The sequence below is a fragment of the Sorghum bicolor genome, chromosome 3 (genome assembly GCF_000003195.3).
Source record: "Sorghum bicolor cultivar BTx623 chromosome 3, Sorghum_bicolor_NCBIv3, whole genome shotgun sequence".
Taxonomy (NCBI): domain Eukaryota; kingdom Viridiplantae; phylum Streptophyta; class Magnoliopsida; order Poales; family Poaceae; genus Sorghum; species Sorghum bicolor.
In genome coordinates, this window is record NC_012872.2 from 58,098,659 (window position 1) to 58,117,691 (window position 19,033).

At 43.2% G+C, this 19,033-nt stretch overlaps 1 protein-coding gene across 2 annotated transcripts; it reads right to left on the reverse strand.

Moving 5' to 3' along the window:
* On the reverse strand, window positions 9,106–15,447 carry LOC8058258. 2 transcript variants are annotated; one of them, XM_021455691.1, is made up of 5 exons: window positions 14,253–15,447; window positions 13,012–13,633; window positions 10,638–12,039; window positions 10,459–10,554; window positions 9,106–10,291 (listed from the first exon to the last, which is right to left on the reverse strand). In XM_021455691.1, exons 1-5 carry the CDS (start codon window positions 15,121–15,123, stop codon window positions 9,536–9,538), a joined length of 3,747 nt encoding a protein of 1,248 aa, XP_021311366.1. In that variant the 5' UTR covers window positions 15,124–15,447; the 3' UTR covers window positions 9,106–9,535. The 2 variants fall into 2 exon arrangements, with proteins under 2 accessions (XP_021311366.1, XP_002458246.1); XM_002458201.2 differs by having other exon boundaries at window positions 9,410–10,291; window positions 10,459–10,551; window positions 14,253–15,446.

The following is a 19,033-nucleotide window of genomic DNA, read 5'->3' on the forward strand; positions in this document are numbered from 1 at the left end:
TGAGTCCGGTGAGCACCGGACGCTCAGGGTGCGTCCGGTGCCTTGCGTCCGGTGACCATGCGAGTTTGCGGAGCTCTCTGCGCACGGGTCCGGTGTGCACCGGACGCGTCCGGTGTGGGCTAGCTGAGCGTCCGGTGGTGCTGTGTCAGGCGCGAGCGCGTGGTAGCCGTTGGCGGCAACGGTCGAGTTCAAATGGCTAGTGACACGTGGCTGACGCCTGAGCACCGGACGCTAGGAGTTTAGCGTCTGGTGGCTCCCTGTGAGCGTCCGGTGACCTCGTGTTTTGCCAGTGAAGGGGCAACGACTAGTTTAGCCCTTGGGGCTATAAATAGAAGTGGTGGCCGGCCTTGGCTGCAGCTGAGCACCCTTGGGACTTAGTGTCTATGCTTGGGGAGTGCTAGTAAAGCCTCTAACTCACATATGCTTGATAGTGATCATCCGATTGTGTGAGTGAGCGATTCTAGTGCGTTGCATTGATAGATTGCATCGAGTGGCACTAGGTGTTCGTGTTGCAAGCCGGTGATGCTTGTTACTCTTGGAGGTTGCCACCTCCTAGACGGCTTGGTGGCTTGTGACTCCGTTGAAGCACGCAAGGAGATTGTGCGGTGCTCCGGAGAAGAGATTGTGAGGGGTACGGTGCTCACCCCGCGGGGATCGCGAAGAGCAACTCTATTGGATCGTGCGTGTCATTGAGCTACCTCACTTGTGGGTAGGTTCTTGCGGTGTCCTAGTGGGGACGAGGTTCGTGTAACACCTCTTAGCCGCCGAACCACCAAGTGTTGGTCGACACAACGGGGACGTAGCTTGGTGGCAACATTGTTCTTCCCGTTGGTTTGCAAGTCCCTAACACAAGCTTGTTCTTACATTCATATATTTGTGCTTGTGTAATTGCTCTTGTAATTAGTTAGCTTGTGTAGCTTGCTAGTTACCTTCTTGCTTGTGTAGCTAGAAGTAGTTCCCTTGCGTGACTAATTTGGTTTGTGTAACCTTGTTAGTCACTTTGCTTAGTTTGTGTACCTAAGTAAGTTGCGCTCTCTAATTTGGCATTAGTTGCCTTGTTATTGAGCTTGCTAGTGAGCTTAGGCTTTGTGTGCTTTGCCTCACTAGTTTGTGTAGGAGCTCCCCCGGTTTGCAAAGTACTAGTTGCATAGGTTTGTGTGACCTTGCTCCTAGAATTGTTTAGGTGAACTCTTGCTATGGTAGCACCTTGTTTGCTTGTTTAGGATCTTTTACAAGGTGCTAGAGAACTTAGATAGAGGGGTGTAGTCTTGGCTAGACCGATAGTTTTAATTCCGCATTTGTTTCGGTTAGCCGGTGTAGTAAATTTTAGAAAGAACTATTCACCCCCCCTCTAGTCCGCCATCTCGACCCTTCACCTTGCGCGTTTGCATACCTCCCTGAGTTTAGGACCGGTGTGCACCGGACGCGTCCGGTGCACTACAGGTGACCGTTGGACTCTGACACGAGCGTTCCAAAAGGTGACACGTGGCTGACTTTGGAGCACCGGACGCTGGTGTTGAGTGTCCGGTGCCCCTTTAAGAGCGTCCGTGACCCCGAGTTAGACCCAGTGAGAGAGCCAACGGCTCTATTTGTTTGAGGGGTCTATAAATAGTTGTTGGCCGGCTTAGGGCTCACTCTCTTGGCATTCTTGACTACTAGACATCCTTGTGAGCCTAAGCAAACACCTCCCACTCATCTCCTTCATAGATTATTCATCTTTGTGAGATTGGGAGTGATTCCAAGTGCATTTGAGAGAGTGATTGCATCTAGTGGCACTTGGGGATCGATTCGGCTGCGGTTTTCTTGTTACTCTTGGTGGTTGCCGCCACCTAGACGGCTTGGAGCAGCAGAGGAGCATTGGCATGAGTTGGTGATTGTTCGTGGCCATCTCCCAGTGATTGTGAGAGGTTTGTGCCTACCTCGGCGGAGAGCCAAAGGCAACATTAGTGGATTGCTCGTGTCATTGAGCTACCTCACTTGTGGGTAGGTTCTTGTGGTGTCCTAGTGAGGACGAGGTTCGTGCTACACCTCTTAGCCACCGAACCACCAAGTGTTGGTCGACACATCGGGGACGTAGCGTGCCGACAAGCACGTGAACCTCGGGAGAAAAATTGCTTGTCTCCATTGTGTTTGGATTTCTCCCGGTGATTGGACTTCATATTATTGATTGGTTCATCTCCTCTACGCGGCGGTATAAAGATCAAACCATCTCTCTTACATTCTCACAAACTAGAGTAGCTTACTTGTATAGAAACTTTAGATAGCTCTCTAGTGTTAGTAGTGACATAGCTCTTGTGTGCTTAGTGATCATATCGACTAGAATTGTTGGATAGGTGGCTTGCAAACTCCCCTTTAGAGCTAGAGCAAAAAGCTTCGCTTTGTTAATTACTAACATCTTGCTCTAGTGAGTTTGTAGAATTTTTAAATAGGCTATTCACCCCCCCCCCCTCTCTAGCCATATTAGGACCTTTCACTAGGGCGGTTGGGCCAAATGGGAGAAGAGAAGGTTTTCCCTATTTTTGATTTAGTGAAAAAGAGAGGGAATCAAAGAGATTTGACAGAGATTCAATAAGATACTGAAATGAATTTGAAGGAATATATAAGAGAGATTCGAGAAGAGATTTAAAGGGATTCAAGAAAGGAAACAAGGTGATGAGAGAGATCATGAAGGATTGGAAAGGAGTTGCTACAAATTCAAGATGGATTTACCGGTGGAGATTTAGTGATGAGATCAATAAGGGGGAAGGTTTGAGAAGGGAATTTTGGGAAGAGTTCAAAAGGAGTTTGAGACGTACTCCAACAAAAAGGTTGAGAAGGGATTCACTTAGCCTTTGAGATAGGCTCAACGGAGATTTTGAGATGAGCTTCACTATGAACTTGTGCACTTCAAATGAACTCAAAACCCTAAACAAGGCCCAACTCAAGATGACTCATGAACAAAGGTACTTGCCTAAAAATAATTCTATATGTATCCCATGATTTGTTAGCAGGTTAGAATCGAGTTAAACCTAGAAACTATATGATTCACATGATTACAGGAAAAAATTTAAAAAGGTCGTATTTTTGGTTTACGTAAAATACAAGATGTTACACTAGTCTGGCCCTCCATTTTGCATGGATGGTTGCCTCCAGCAAAGCTCCTTTACCTTCCACCCCAAAAGCCAAATACCATCGTCATTCCTTTTTTTAGGAAAAACACCTACTCATCGACCCCAAATATGTCATCATCTACCCTTAAGTTAAAAACCATCTTGATACCAATTGCACCTATCAAATTCATAGAGGCAACACTAACATTTGGATGGATCCTTGGTGTCTTCAGTAGGAAATATTCATGACAACCTTATTCTACATCACGAACATCATCCTCTCTCCAACTTGGTAACTGATCTCTAGAATGCTAACACATACTCTTGGAATGTTTTTCTTCTTCCAAACACTTCTCATCACTAGTTTGCTCATAATACTATGCAAGTACAAACAAGTGAGGAGCCAATAACAAAACTAGCTTTGATGGATACCCACAAAGTCAGGTACGTGCATAACCAAAGAAGCCTGCAAGTATGGAAGTACCAATGCCTACAAGAACATAGAGCCATCCCTTATCATGGAACTCGTCGCCTTTCACCTCAAATCCTGAGTCTTCTATATAGAATCAGGAAGCATAAACTCTTACTTACTAGGATTTAAACCTCATCCTAGAGATTGTTCAGACAAGCGTTGGCAACTAGAGAGCGAGTTTCTCATTTCACTTACCACCTCGATAATAAATGCAAGGCTTGCGATAAGGTTGAAACAGATAAACACTTATTTTTTTTATTGTGACTTTACTAGGGATACCTTGTTCGTCTTTGACCCGCTGCTCAAGATAGACATTCTCCCTGATGACGTTGACGGTGTCTAGGAAACAAATACTTCTAATCCTTCCTCTAGCGAGTGCCATAGAAACGATACAAAAAATCTTCACCACCTTATTGTATATCTAGAAAGCAAGGAATGTATAGAGATTCAATGGAAACAAATGGACAATTCAAAAAGTTCTTCATGAAACAAATGTTGATCTTTAGCCATGTTGTTCTCTCTAGCAAGTGAAGAACGGGGATCCTCACACTGCTCTAAATGAGACCTCAACACTCATAACACTTGATGTCCTCTTCCCTAGGATAAGATGCTACATTGACACAACCCTACCCCTAGATGACCACTCAAGTGCCACCTGACAAGCAAGGCTGGGGTCTTCATCCTCAACTGTCATGTCCATCCAACCCAAGCAATCTATATCTCTACCAAAGTGCAAACCAGCTCACCTTGGGGATGAAGTTTTAAGCCCTCTCTTCGGCAAAGTTGATGCACACTCTAGTTTCCTAGGTCAGTTTCCTTTCCAACAACCACAAGATGATTTCCCTCCTTAATCAAAGACATAATCAAATAGTGCCTCACTGGAGGCTCATCCCACTATTCAAGAATTCAATCACCACACTTCATACACAACATACAAAGTCTTTCAAGATTCATAGAAGTTAGAATAGCGTTGCTCACATTCTAGTCATCAAGCTAGGAATGTTCCACATCTCCACTTTTTTCTCATGTGGCAATTCCCTGCACGCGAGCAAATGTTTGTTTCAGTAGGCCTTCTCTCATGTACCCTGGTCCCCCTTAGCCTAATCCATGTAAGATTCTCCTAATGGCATGAAAGCCCTTATAAAAAAAGATTGGGTGTACTACTGTCTGCCATGTAGACGTCTGGTGGTGTAAAGGTAACCAACATGCTCTAATTTTGTCGGCAGCTGAGCATGCTTGGCTTTGAAAGTAGACAAGCAAAGCTTAGTATCTAGGATGCACATGACCACAACAATCTAGGAATTCATAGTTGACACAAAACCCATCTTGGTTTCTGTCCAGATTACATCACCCAACACAGTCAAAGCTTCTGCAATCTTGAAGCTATACTCAGAATGACTACCAGTTGATATAATAGTATAAATAGAAAGGAGCAACATCTAGTTAAAGTACAAGAAAAATCCTTTTTAAGGAAACAAGACAATTCTGTTGGGAAAAGGAAGAGAAAATTCTTGTGAAAAGAATACATGAAAAATGGTTGCTGAAAAGAATACATGAAAATTCCTGTGCTACATGATACAAAAATAATTATTAGGTCCCATACATGAAAATTCATATCTAGCCAACAATAAATACTCATTGCAGATATCAAAGCAGTCTCCCACATGGTTGTGCATCCAAATTTTCTAAAAAGAGCAATAATGTTTTAGGAGGAGATCTTTGAAAGGAAGAGTAATGTCTAAGGACAAGTTTTTGCCATGTAACTACTCCCTCCATATAAATAACTTCTACCTCGCTGAGAACTTCTACTACAAAGCTAAAATGGAAAAATAAAATTACCAAATAAAACACATAAAACTTATCATGTCACCAGGAAGACAAAATTTCCTTCATATTGACCAGTTTAGGCTCCAGTAGTCATTGATCCTCCTCCTTCCAAAGCACCTTCCATTACTGCAAAAATCCAAGTGCTTTGTAAGCCACAACCTTGATAAATCTAACTAAGACATTATTAAACACCCAATCATTGTGTGTCTACCACAATGACAAACTACTCTAGCTAACAAAAAATTCCCCACTAGTTTCCTTTATTCCATACTTTAGGAAGAAAGGTCTTAGTGTGGACCTATAGAATAATAGGAGTGGCCTCCCATGCAAACCTGTCTCTAATCAAGCACCAAAATACCATTGCTAAAGGACATTTGAAAAAAGGTGATCCACATCCTACTCTTTGTTAGAGTTTGCAATTCTTTGGACCCTCTTGTTTCTTTTAAAGTAGTTGATCTACAATTTGGATTCTATTATTCCAAGTCATCCACATGAAAATATGTACTTTAAGAGGGAGCTTGGTGTTCTAGGTGTCCAACATTTTATTATTATTCACACTTCCACAAGTAATCAACCTATAAAGGGATCTAGTAGAGAAATTCATAAGACCTCATCAATTTCAAGAGCACCACATCTTTGTTATCTTGCAACTCGATTTCATTCAATGGGCTTTGTAGTTCTAGCCACTCCTCTAGTTCTTCCTACCCAAACCTTCTTCAGAATCTTAGCTCCATTTGCCTCCAACAAGCTTTTGCCACAAAGATGTGTTGTTCTTGTGGCAATACATAGGTATCCACACAATCCTAGAATCTAGTGTGTTCACCATTATCTACTGCTCTGTCTCTTTCATACTAATGTCTGGCTTCTTGCAAGCCACCCTATTGTGTAGCTTCTTGCAAGCCACCCTAAAACTGGGAAACACCTCTACTCTTAATCTAGAAGGAAGAACTTATTGCTAAGGTATTTGGCTCTTAACACTCTGAAATGAATGTTATCCTCTCCGCTTCGAATCATGAGATCCACTAGCTAATATAGCAGTATTCAAGGCTCTAGACTCGATATAAGCCTAAGCCACAAAATTCATTAGGTTTAGCTAGTCCCTCCTTAATCATATGATACTTCTTGTTGCCTCTTACTCTTGCCCAGAAGAACTTGCCTCTGATGATGTCAAGCACTTGATCATTTCCCTCATACAACCAATAAAAGCCCATTATAGTAATGGAATAATAGTTAGACAAGTGTTCAACACAATTGATTTGCCTCCATAATACAAACTTCCACACTTCCAAGTTTCTAGCCTATTTCTCACCTTATTTTTCTCACTCAACTCTGCTTTAGTTAACTTCACATCACTAACATGTACACCCAAATACTTCATTGGCAAAGATCCACTCTTACAATTAAAAGTGTTGGCAACCCCTTCTCAACTTTCTTTGCTCATCTGCACCATAATAATTTCACTCTTATTGTAGTTAATTATGATACTAGACATTTCCTTATAGTAGAAAATAAGAAATATCAGGTTCATGGTGTGTGTGCCATATGTGGGTTCAAAGAACAAAATAGTGTCATCTACATATTGTGGATATGTGCTACCACCCTCCCCTATATTTGGCATAAGCCCTTGGATAATCTTCTTTTACTTAAGAAATTTTAACACCTCAGCAAGATCGTCAATCACAAGATTATAAAAAGGCATGGTGGCAAGATCATAACTTCTAAAGCAGTCTCCTTTCATATCATTCAAGATAATTTCCACTCTACCGCAATGGACTACTGCATAATCCATTCAATCCATTATTTATCAAAGTTCTTCTTCTGCATCAAATATTCTAGAAATTCCCAATATATATCATAAGCCATCTCAAAATCTAATTAACCAAATTCCTAGTCAACCTCATCAAAAAAACTTAAGCACACATTAATAGGACATCAAAAGCATATGAGGTTGGGCATGACCTTAAGGATGAAATTTATAGGCCTCAAGTAGACTTTAAGGCAAGGTCCATGCTTGAATAAAAGAACTAAGTACTGTTCATCTCTCCACATCCTATTCTCTTTCCTAAATGGCTAAACTCAATCATCTTTTGCTCTTCGATGGAATCTAGGGGTTAGTCTTCCACTCCCCCTCTCCTTCCTTCCCTACCCTACTCTCCTCAGAAATCTGTAGATACAGAGACCAAACTCAAATTTGGTGGTCTCCTCATGTGTGGGGAGCCACCACCGTCGTCTCCTTAGCGGTCAACTCCACCATGTCAACATGCTTCTTCTCAGACTTGGACCCGTCATTAACCTCCACAAGGATGCACTACGACCTCTTCTACAAGGAACCTTCCACAACACCAAAGATAGGAAGTCAAATTTGTTTGTTCCCTGAGACCAAACCTCTAAGCTTATAGTTCGTGTCCTAAGGAGTGTTTGCCCCTTAAAGCCAGCTCAACCTTAAGGTCGATGTCACGCTAGGTGCAACAAGAATTTAGTTGATCCATAGATTAACATCACTCAAGTGTAGACCTGACACGAATATTCATTGCCCCGAGATCAAAATGCATGGTTTGGATAAAAAAATCTAGGTATTCAAAATTCCTTGGACCTCTTCTCTCCCCTCCTAGTGCCTTTCCGACAATGCCTTCGCAAACACGCAACAGCAACGACATCTCGACAATAACGATTAGTTAGTGACGTCAAGTCTTTTTAGCTCCAAACTAACAATTAGTTAGCAACGTCAAGTCTTTTTAGCTCCAAGCTAATTTATTTGAGATATGCACAAATTAATTAATTTTGGTATGAAGAGTACCAGATTTACAAGAACAGGAGGTAGGGAGGTTGGGCATACTAATTGACATGGGTCTAAAAATATTTTCTACCGTACAAAGAGGATACAACGAATAGTCATACCACAAATACACATGCACCTAAAGCCAAGATGATACAACGAATAGTCATACCACAAACACATATGCACCTAAGGCCCTGCTTAACAGGAGCAACTCAGAGTAGCTAAAGCCATTTTTGTACAGTAGAGCCGAAAAATTAGCTTCTCCTGACTCACAAACTTAACCGTTTTTTATGGAGACGCCGGAGGGAGGGGAGGGAAATGGCTTCTCCTAACTACTCACAAATTATTACAAAATATTACAAAACTATCATAGAACTATTTTTACTAAACATTTTCTAAAAAGGCTCTAGATCCACTAGAGAAGCTGCTCCACTTGTGGAGCCAGAGCCCTAACAAATGGTACCAAGCTTCCTCGGTTTGGCCGTATTGAAAACTTTTGAATAACAAACACCACTTTCAAATTCTAAAACCCATCCACCTTTCAAAGATCATTAATACAATTAATTTACTCCCTTTTAAAAAAATGAATTTACTCAAATTTTTTAATTTGAGAGTACAGATCAAACTTGTACCGTCGATCAACTTATATAGAGATTTTCTTTTTCTTTTTTTTTTGGTCAGCTTATATAGAGATTCTCTAGCCTAACGAGAATGAGATGCCGTAATATTCATAATATTATGAAAGCTATACAAGCTTAATAGTACTATTTTTGCTTAGCGAAAAGTGAGAATCAGCAAATAGATTAGAAGTAAAATTCTAATTTTATACCACATTTTGGTACTTTTCAATTAAACTTGCAAATATCAATAGTCAATAGAACTAAAATACCTGGACAATGAAACATATCTAAACTAGCTGACAGATAAGAAAAAGGACGAAACACTAATGCACTCTTTATTTGGGACCCTCAAAGGACGAAACACTAATGTACTTTTTATTTGGGACACTGATTTTTGCTAACAATCCCATCCCAGAAGAATGTTTCAGGAGGAAGGGTGACCGAGCTATGGGGCGACCTTAGCAAAAGCTGCAACGAGACATTCATGCCAATAAGGGGCACTAGTGCGCCCAAGCAGAAAACAAGAAACGCAGCTGGATAGGCACGGACAACTTGAGAGGCGTGCCATTGCAGCAGGTCCTGCATTCCACGGGTACGTCCAAGTTCCCCATAAGCATACCTATCTCACTGCGAACATTACACTATAAAAAGAACGCCCAGATATAAACAAAATATGGCAGCTCAAAAAAGCTAGGCTGAGGGCACAAGACCCTCAGACAAAAAGGAATTAAAATGGAATAAAAGGAGTTCAATGTGTACTTTCTGGGGAATTCGGTATCCGACTTAAATTTACCCTACTTTCCACCAACAAAGCTTCAGAATCCCCATCAGTTGCAGCAACATCAAGTTTGGTGCCGAGAATAGAGCCCACCCTACCGACCCCAGGACTATCATCGATAACCTTATCAACCTCAACCTCCATACCTGTCTCAGTATCTTGCATGATGGAGGGCTTCTCTTGACTGTCAGGAGGGCTAGCAATAGGATCAGGATCCTTGCCTACTCGAGGTTCTGCAATAGCAGGGGGCATAATTTCCATGTCATCACCTGATTCTCCAACAGCAGAAGGTGCAACATCCTCCAAGCCATCATCAGGTGTAACTTCCAGTATGCCAACAGCATGTTCAAGGGTTGCTTGTAGTGCACCATCTTCAATTGCTGGAGGCAACACATCCTCCATGTCCTTGTTAGGCTGTGTGATTCCTGTTGTTGCCACCACCACCTCAGGTTGGGGAAGGGGACTTTCTGGAGGTGCATCCAGACCCCCAGATCCTATAGTTGCTGGAATGGTCCCCCCAATGCCATCACCATGTTCCTGATTTGACAGTGATCCTTCCGCCATGACATCAGTGTGACATTGCAGAGCAGGATTGCACACCACTAGTTCAAGCATTTCCTCGTCATGGTCATCTTCTGGTACATCCATGTTCTCTTCCATTTTTACAGATGCAGAGGCAGTAATTAAACACTTTTGAGTCTGGTTCTTATGAAGGGCCAAAGCTCTCTGTCATCGTCGAAAAAGGAGAAAGTTAACATTCCCATATCAATCAATAAACTGATAGCCAATTTGTGTAATAGAGCTATACAGATATCCAATAGTGAACAATAAACAGATGTCTTTACTTTCAAATAGAAGTCCTAGAGAAGATTAGTAGAGAAAAAAGAACTTGCCTGAAAGATTGCACTGTCGCCCTTGAGGTAACGTGAAGTGAAAGGGTTGCAGCTTCCATATTTTGTAGACATTTTTTCAATATTTCCATTATCCTGCTTTAAAAACATAGTAGCAACCATAATAAGAATATACAAGTGAGGAAACAGAAACCTAAATAAATTTTAACGAATGCAAATACCTGAAGTTCATTCCTAACCAAATGGGAGGCTTTTCTTATGCCTAAATCTCCCAGCAAGGATATGCACCTTTTGTATAACTCTGACTCAACAAGATCATGTGAAACACTGATCCTGGATAGATAGTTCTTAGAAAAGACCACACCATTCTTTGACAGCAAAGAAGTCACAGGTTGTGCTCCTTGAGGAGCTTCCAAACTTTTCAAACTTTTAGAATCATCATCCTTTGCTTCAAGGTTTTCAGTAGTTAAATGTCGGATTTCCTTTTGCTCAGCCTGAGGTTGAAGATTGTGTTGTCCACCAGAATCAGAAACAGCAGTTATTGCAGAGTCAGGCTCCTTCTTAGCTACCGGAAGTTCAGCATCCGGCACATCATTTGGTCCCTTGGATACATCACCAGTCATCTCCCACCCTCTGCTGCCAGCATGAGGTCTATTCTGATCCCACTCTTGCCTACCATACATATAGGGTTCACCAGGAAATACACCACTGCCTCCATTCCAAACTTGCATATGAGGTGGGCATGCTTCATCCAGATGATTAGGCCACCCAAATGGACGCATGTGAGTCGAAAACCTATCAACAGCATCATGCATGGGATATGAAACTCCAGGTTGGTTTAACTTCATTTGAGGTCTAAGATTAAACATAGGTGGGCCTGGAAACTGATGGACAGGTGGATGAAAACCAGGAGCACCACCATGTTGGATGGGGACAAAACCATTAGAAACTGGAGAAGGCCAGTTTGGCGGATTGTTCCAGGCATGCCCATGTCCACGAACAGAATTCATGTCATTCCTCTTCTGATGACCATGGAACCTCCTATCTCCATTGTGAGGCCTACGGTCATCATCATGAAGACCCAGGAAGGAAGAGTCACTGTTCCTTGCAGATGGTGGCAGAGGATGATTTGGTGAACTGCCCGAAAAATGACCACCTCTACTTATGGATGAATTTGACGGTGTTGGCTCTCTGAATGGAACTTTAGCTGGTGTTCGATCTTGATGATGTGATCGTTCTTGGGCTAGGTCACCATCTCTATCTCTGTATTTCGTAAGGCTGTTTCTTTCTCCTTTATTATCTAGACTACGCCCACCACTAAGCCTACCAGAAAACCTCTGGTCACCTGACGATGGAGATTTTTCAGACAGTTGTTTTGGTGAAGTATGCTTATCTTTCCTAGGTGTGCGATCATAGTGTGATGATGTAGAAATTTCCAATGCTACATCACGAGGCTGGTGATCATCCTTCTGCTTAAGCCTTTCAGAAGACCAATTTTCTGCATCCCTGTCACGAAGTCTAGAACCAGGTGTCCTTTCTCTACCAGAAGATGTTCTTGGCCGACTATTTCTCTCATCATACGTCATTTCTCTCTTTCCATGATCTATCACTTTAGATCCATGCCTGGACATCAATGAATTAACCATTTCAGACATTAGAAGAAACAAAGCATACAAGAGGAGTGCAGATAACTTAATCCCAAAATCTGTTAATTGATAGCAAAATTGCAATATTTGACAATCTAAAACCAATATATAAAACAGATACCATAAAGTTCAAGAGATGATCAAGCCTCACTTGGCCAACCTCTGTAAACTAAATAGGAGAGGTGCTTGCCAGGAAGATCCAACATCCATGGTGACACCGACTAAAACAATATACAGTTTTTCTTTTATGTGGATTATAAACAAAATCTAATTCTCAAGAAGCCAAACAAACTATTTTAGATAGACAAATATTAACCCTGCACCTCATGGAGGAACTCCCCAACCATGAACCAACTGATACCTTCTGGAACTTACTAACATGAGACGGTTTTTTAAGGATAGAAATAAAACCAACCATAAGGATCTCACCAAACTGTATCTGATAAATAAACTGTTACCTCAAAAGGAATTTCCCAACCTACAGATCTATTACAAATAACAATAGATGGCCTCTTCAAACAATTTATCGCCCAAAACAACTGTAGTCAGCAAATATATAAGACAAACAATAATTTATGAAAGCTAATTTCAGGGACACCCTCTGAAACTTAACTCATTAGCCCACAATGCTAGCAATAATTTCACCTAAAAAATTATCAGCCAATACAAAACCAATTGAGTCAAAAATGGCAATGGTTCTATCAAGCTTTTTCTGCCACAAAGATGTCCAGCTGACTTATGCATAGAAATACAGCAATAATCTAGCACACAAACTATGCACATAATTGTCATTAGTAAGAAACAAATACACATGGTTAACATTAAATAGAAATATATAATAAACAGATTACTGTAGTAATACTAGGACAAGGTACAGCTACATTGCTGCACCCTTGCAAGAGATGAGTGCAGTATTTTCAGATGTATAACCATATAGAAGAAAAGTTACCGGCTTTGATCTTTGTCGTGGTAAGAACTTGGGCTAGGTGAACTTCTTGAGTGGATTTTACTTGGACTAGAACTACGATCAGGTCTTGCTCTCTCAATCAGAGAATCCAGACGCCCACTGCCTGAAGATTTTTCCAAATGCACACGTTGATCACGTGTGCTTGGAGGCTTTAAATCGTACTGGTCATCATTTTCCTCAGGAGGTCGTTTTTTCCCTCTACTTTCCTTATACCTATTGCCATAATCCTCATAATGATCAACATCTTGAACTGCATCCTTTCTGTAATGGCTCTCTGAGCTTCTGTGCCCATCTTTAGCACTCTTATAATCAGCTCTATCACTTTCATGACCCCGGGCCACTCGCTCATCAGAAAACTTGTCATCATGTTGCCTTTTATCCCTTACATAATCATCCTTGTACTTTTCCTTATACTTGTCATCATCGAACCTTTGTTCCTTAGAACTCCTAGATTTACCATGTTCATATCTGGACAGGGTCTTTCTGTCATCACTGTCTCTATTGTCAGCGGGCCACTTATCTGTATCTTCAGAATCATCTTTTCTTCGGCTGTGTTTGTCAGCTTGCATATCAGGATTATTGTACTTCTCTTTTGCTGAAATTTCTGCCTCCAAAAGAAGTAGTTTAGAAGGCAATGCTCAGCGAAAGAAAAGAAAACAACCCAAAAAACATGTATAGTGACACTGAAATAAGTAGCATTCAGGTAAAACAAGTACATAGGTAAACACCATTCAGCATAGAGTAAAAAAGCCCTTCAAGTATACTATCCAGTCTTCACTGAGACAGGGCCCAGCAATATCAAAGGCGATAGATCAGAAGTAAAAGTACAAGAAATACGGCTTCATATAACTTTACAACAAGATATCAAACTTATATAATAAGCACAACAGAGTTTAATGTAGCAAAGGTAAAAATGGATCTATATACAATAAGCACAACAGAGTTTCATGTAGCAAAGGGAAACATGGATATTAAAGCGTTCAATGTGGTAGAAAAGAAACAAATGTAAGAAAACTATGAACTCTACAGGTTACAACCATTTTCGCCAAGTTTATTAATATATGCTAGCACTATTTAAAATAATAATGATAGCATCATGCAAAACTCTAAATGAAATCACGATAAGAAAAACGTAACACATTGCAGTAGGAACATGGCATATAATCGCACATAGAGCAGGAATGCTATTGATACCATGGAGAACATGAAAATGGGCTACTTACCATTGGCATCAGTATCTCTCCTATATGAGTAGGCCTCTTCTTCTGTCCTACTCGTCTTCGAGAGACTCTTTCTGCTCCCGCCATCCTCATACCTCTCATGCTTGGAATCATAATCTTTCTTGTCCCTCTCCCGCTCCTTCTGCCTCTCACGCTCCCTCTCCCGTTCCCTGTCCCGCTCTCGATCCCTGTCTTTCTCACGCTCCCGTTCCCGTTCTCTCTCCCTCTCTTTCTCACGCTCTCTTTCCTTGTCACGCTCTCTATCCCTACTCCTTTCTCTATCTCGCTCCTTCTGCCGCTCCCATTCTTTTTCCCTTTCCCTTTCCTTCTCCCTCTCCCTATCTCTGTCATCCTTATAATGCCCACTACTCTCCTTCCTCCCCAAATCCTTCTCTTTCTCTGACCTCCGCTTCCCAGAGTCACTCTTGGACGCAACCTCCTCGGCCCTGTCATCCACAACCACCGCCCGCCTGCTTGACCTCTTGGGCTCATCCCCTGAACCCCTGGACTTGTCGGCCAGTTTCTCCACTTCAGCATGCCCAAAGGTCTCACTCTTGGACCTCTTGTCCACCAGGTGATCGTCGCAGACGCCACTGTTCCACCGGTCGCTGACCACATCCACCACGGCCTCCTCAACCCTCTCCTTCCTCTTCTTCCCGTGCTCCGCGTACCCGTTCCCCGATCTCACGGCCTCCTTCCCCGAGGACGAGCGGCGCCTCTCGGGCTCGGGATCTCTGGAAACCCTAGCCGCCGCCGCGGCCTCCTCCCGCGCTGCGGCGGCCGGAGCCGACTCCTCGCCCTCTGACTCCGACCGGTCCGCGGACCCTCCCCGCCTGTGGGAGCGGTGCGACCTGTGACGCGAGCTCCGAGGCATGGCGGGCCAACCCTAACGGGAACACCACCAACCCAGATGCGGAAGCTGGCGACGCGGGGCCCTGAAGCCCTAGGGCGCGCGCCGGATCTAGACAGCCGTGGCGGCGGGGAGAGGGGAGCGCGAGGGCGCTGGGGTACGGCGGCTAGGGTTTTGGCGGGGTGAGGGAACGGAGGGGAGGAGGAAGGGGTGAGGCGGCGGCGGCCGGGGATGGGAGACGACGAGTTCGTGGGTGGAGAAAATGGGGTAGGAAAAAGGCTGGTTGTTTTTTTTTTTCGGCTTCGGATTTGGGGGGAGGCCGAGGGGTTTGGTTGGGATTTGGCCCTCTGGCGTGGTGGTGGTTTGCTTCGCTGCGATGCGGTGCGGTCGAAGGGGCGCGCGGCGGGAGGATTGGACACGAGAGAAGGGAGTCGAGGCGCGTCGCGCGGGGGTCTCCTGCCGGGCTGCCGGTTTTGGTATCTCGTTTCTTCGCAGCCGCTACTGGGCTCCACAGTTCCGATTTTACTATCACAATCTCCTTTGGAATAGGAACGGAGTTCATCTCCTCTACGAATTCACAAGCATAATTGATTCTACGAGTCAGCATGAGAATGAGGAACTAAATGATCCTATTGCACACACTTTTGAGTCCTTGTGCCAATCTGCAATCCATTTTTTCCTCGATGTCTTGTTTGGTTCTTTCATTCAAGAGGTTGAAGCATATTGAGAACATGTTTGTATTGAAGCGATGCTATGAAGATTGTCACACTTCTAATGGTAGATGTATTAGTTGCAATGAAGATTACACTTAATAATCTAATAGTGGATAATAAGCTTCATGTATAATCATGAAGATAGGCTTCAACTACTAAGAGTAATGGTATGTGTTACTACTTATTACTCTACATGAAATACTTGTCATCCTAGCATTATCATTTATATGCGCATGAGCAGTACTTAAATTGCATTGTCTTTTCAATTACCAAAAGTGGTTTATGGCATCTAAACTAAATTTTGTCATGAGAAATTAATATCAACGTAATCCCGCCATTCACAAATAAATTAATATCAACATATACTCCCTCCATTCACGAAATATCTTTTGTGGTTTTGTTTTGTCCACAAACTCATGCACTTTATTAAGACCCGGTTTGGCAGACTTCATTGGCTCCTAGTTCATTTCTAGAACAAAGAGAAAAAATAGCTCCTTGCTACAATGCATAATAAAGTCAAATGTTCACAGTGCGTTTATACAAATAGCCACAAACCTACCTTTAACTCCCCTTGCAGGTTTTGCATCATTGCTGTAGCTTGTTGAGTACGGTGGTTAAACTCAAGCCTTGCTATTGTACCCCTTTTTCAGAAGTTTAGTGCTTCTGAGTTGAAGACGAAGCTAGACAACCAAGGTTTATCCCCGAGATTCGGTTGCTTGTCAGCGACCTACATCCTCGTTGTGGTGAGTCCCCAAATCATGACTCACGTGCTTGAAGGGTCGAGATGACGGACTAGAGGGAGGTGAATAGTCCTTTCTAAACTTATCACACCTGCTAACCGAAACAAATGCGTAATTAAAACTATCGGTCTAGCCAAGACTATACCTCTCTATCTAAGTTCTCTAGCACCTTATAAAAGATCCTAAACAAACAAATAAGGTGCTACCTTAGCAAGAGCTCACCTAACCAAATCTAGGAGCAATTTCACACAAACTTATACCACTAGTACTTTGCAAAATGGAAAGCTCCTACAAAACTAGTAAGCAAAAGTACAAAGCTCCTAAGCTCACTAGCAATGCTCATTAACAAAGCAACTAATGCTAAATTAGAGAGCACGAAATACTTAGCTACACAAACTAAGAATTGTGACTAACAAGGTTACACAAACTAAATTAGCCACGCAAGGGGGCCTACTTCTAGCTACACAAGCAAGAAGATGACTAGCAAGCTACACAAGCTAACTAGTTACAAGAGCAACTACACAAGCACAAGTATATGGATATAAATACAAGCTTGTGTTAGTGTGGGGGTATAAACCCCTATACTCTCATGGGCCGATATGGGCCGCACCATCAGAGGTGGCTCGGCCCACAAGATGAAGATGGCGGCGCACAACGCTGGTTGGCGTGCACCGCAAGGCTACAAGATATTGTACCAAATAGGATACTTTGCTTATAACACTGTCCCTTCAGGATATATAAGGAGGGGCAGAGGTCCTCTAGAGGACAGGATATAGACATATGATTCTCTCAACATAAATCAATACGACCAGACGCAGGACGTAGGTATTACGCCCACCCGGCGGCCGAACCTGGATAAAAAGCTTGTCCGTGTCTTGCGTCACCATCAAGTTCGCAGCTTGCGCACCGTCTACCGATAAACTACTACCGTGGGTATACCCCAAGGTAGACTGTCGACTAGCTTTCGTCGACAGTTAGAGACTTGCTAACCAACGGGAAGAACGATATTGACACGATAATTTTCTCTTGAGGTTCATTTGGTTGCCACCAAGCTATGTCCTCATTGGAACAAGCTCCAACTCCAAGGTTGTTGCTGGTCCTCTTGCTAGTGGTGACCTACAAGTCACACTCTCCCACGTGGAGTGCTTACCACAAGCTCTAGCACTTGACCCACCCGGACCACTTGTCGCCCTTCATGTCTCGCTATACTAGAGTTGTTCTTTGTGATACCCTCGGGGTGAGCACCGTACCCCTCACAATCTCTTCTCTAGAGCACCGCACAATCTCCTTGCATGCTTCGACGGAGTCACAAGCCACCAAACCGTCTAGGAGGTGGCAACTTCCAAGAATAACAAGCACCACCTACTTGCAACACGAACACCTAGTACCACTCGAGCAACCTCACGATGCAATCGCACTAGAATTTCTTTCTCACTCGATCAGATGAACACTATCAAACATGAGTGAGTTAGAGAGCTCCCAAGCACCACCACACAAGTCACCAAAGCCTTAGTGTACTCAACAACCGGCCAAAGCTAGCCACCACTTCTATTTATAGCCCCAAAGGCTAAACTAGTTGTTGCCCCTTTACTGGACAAAACGCGTGGGCGTCGAATGCGCGACCCTAGCGTCTGACGCTCACTGAGCTGCCACGTGTTACTAGTCTTTTGAACTTGACTGTTGCTGCCAACGACTAACTTGTACACGCGTCTGAAACAGTCACGTCGGACGCAGCGTCTCCACACCGAACGCTACTCAGAGAGGTTTGCAACCTCGCACAGTCGTCGGGTGCGTCCAATGAACACACATCGGACGCACTCCAGCATCTAACGCTGTCTACAGAAAGCGTTCACTCGTGCACAAGCAGCATCAGACACTCAAACAGTGTTCGGCCCACATCCGATGCTCATCTGTCGGATGCTCCGACACATGGTTAAAACGCGCGCTGAGTGTCCACAACGCACTAGACGTTGGGCCAGCGTCCGACGCCTTCATGGCCAGCGTTCGATGAGTGTTTTTCTAGAGAAAAACAGAAAAACACTTCCACAACTTCTCCATACTTTTCACCGGCGCAATAGATTATGCATTTTATTTTCTCAAAAGCGTCGAATCCGAGTGAGAAACCCAAACCCCTCTCTACCCCTTTAACTTCACTGCCTTTGAAAATGTGCTAGCACCACCGAGTGTCCACTACCATTGTGCATGTGTGTTAGCATTTCACAAATATTTTCTTAAAGGAGTTAGCCTCTCAACTTGCCACGCCACTCGATCCTAACACGTATACAAAGTTAGATTGCTCAAGTGGCACTAGATGACCGATATGCAAACAAGTTTGCCCCTCTTGATAGTACAACCATCTATCCTAAATCTAGTCATAAACTTCTCTACACACCTATGACCGGTAAAATAAAAATGCCCTAGGTTATACCTTTGTCTTGCACTTACCATTTCATCTCCTCCAATGTTGATGCAACACATGTA

Excerpts from the sequence above, each read along its gene's own strand:
- LOC8058258 (XM_021455691.1), bottom strand. The coding sequence starts at position 15,123 with ATGCCTCGGAGCTCGCGTCACAGGTCGCACCGCTCCCACAGGCGGGGA. Across the intron at positions 10,555-10,637 it reads TGGTTAGGAATGAACTTCAG|CAGGATAATGGAAATATTGA; the intron begins GTATTTGCATTC and ends ATGTTTTTAAAG. Across the intron at positions 10,292-10,458 it reads GCGACAGTGCAATCTTTCAG|AGAGCTTTGGCCCTTCATAA; the intron begins GCAAGTTCTTTT and ends CGACGATGACAG.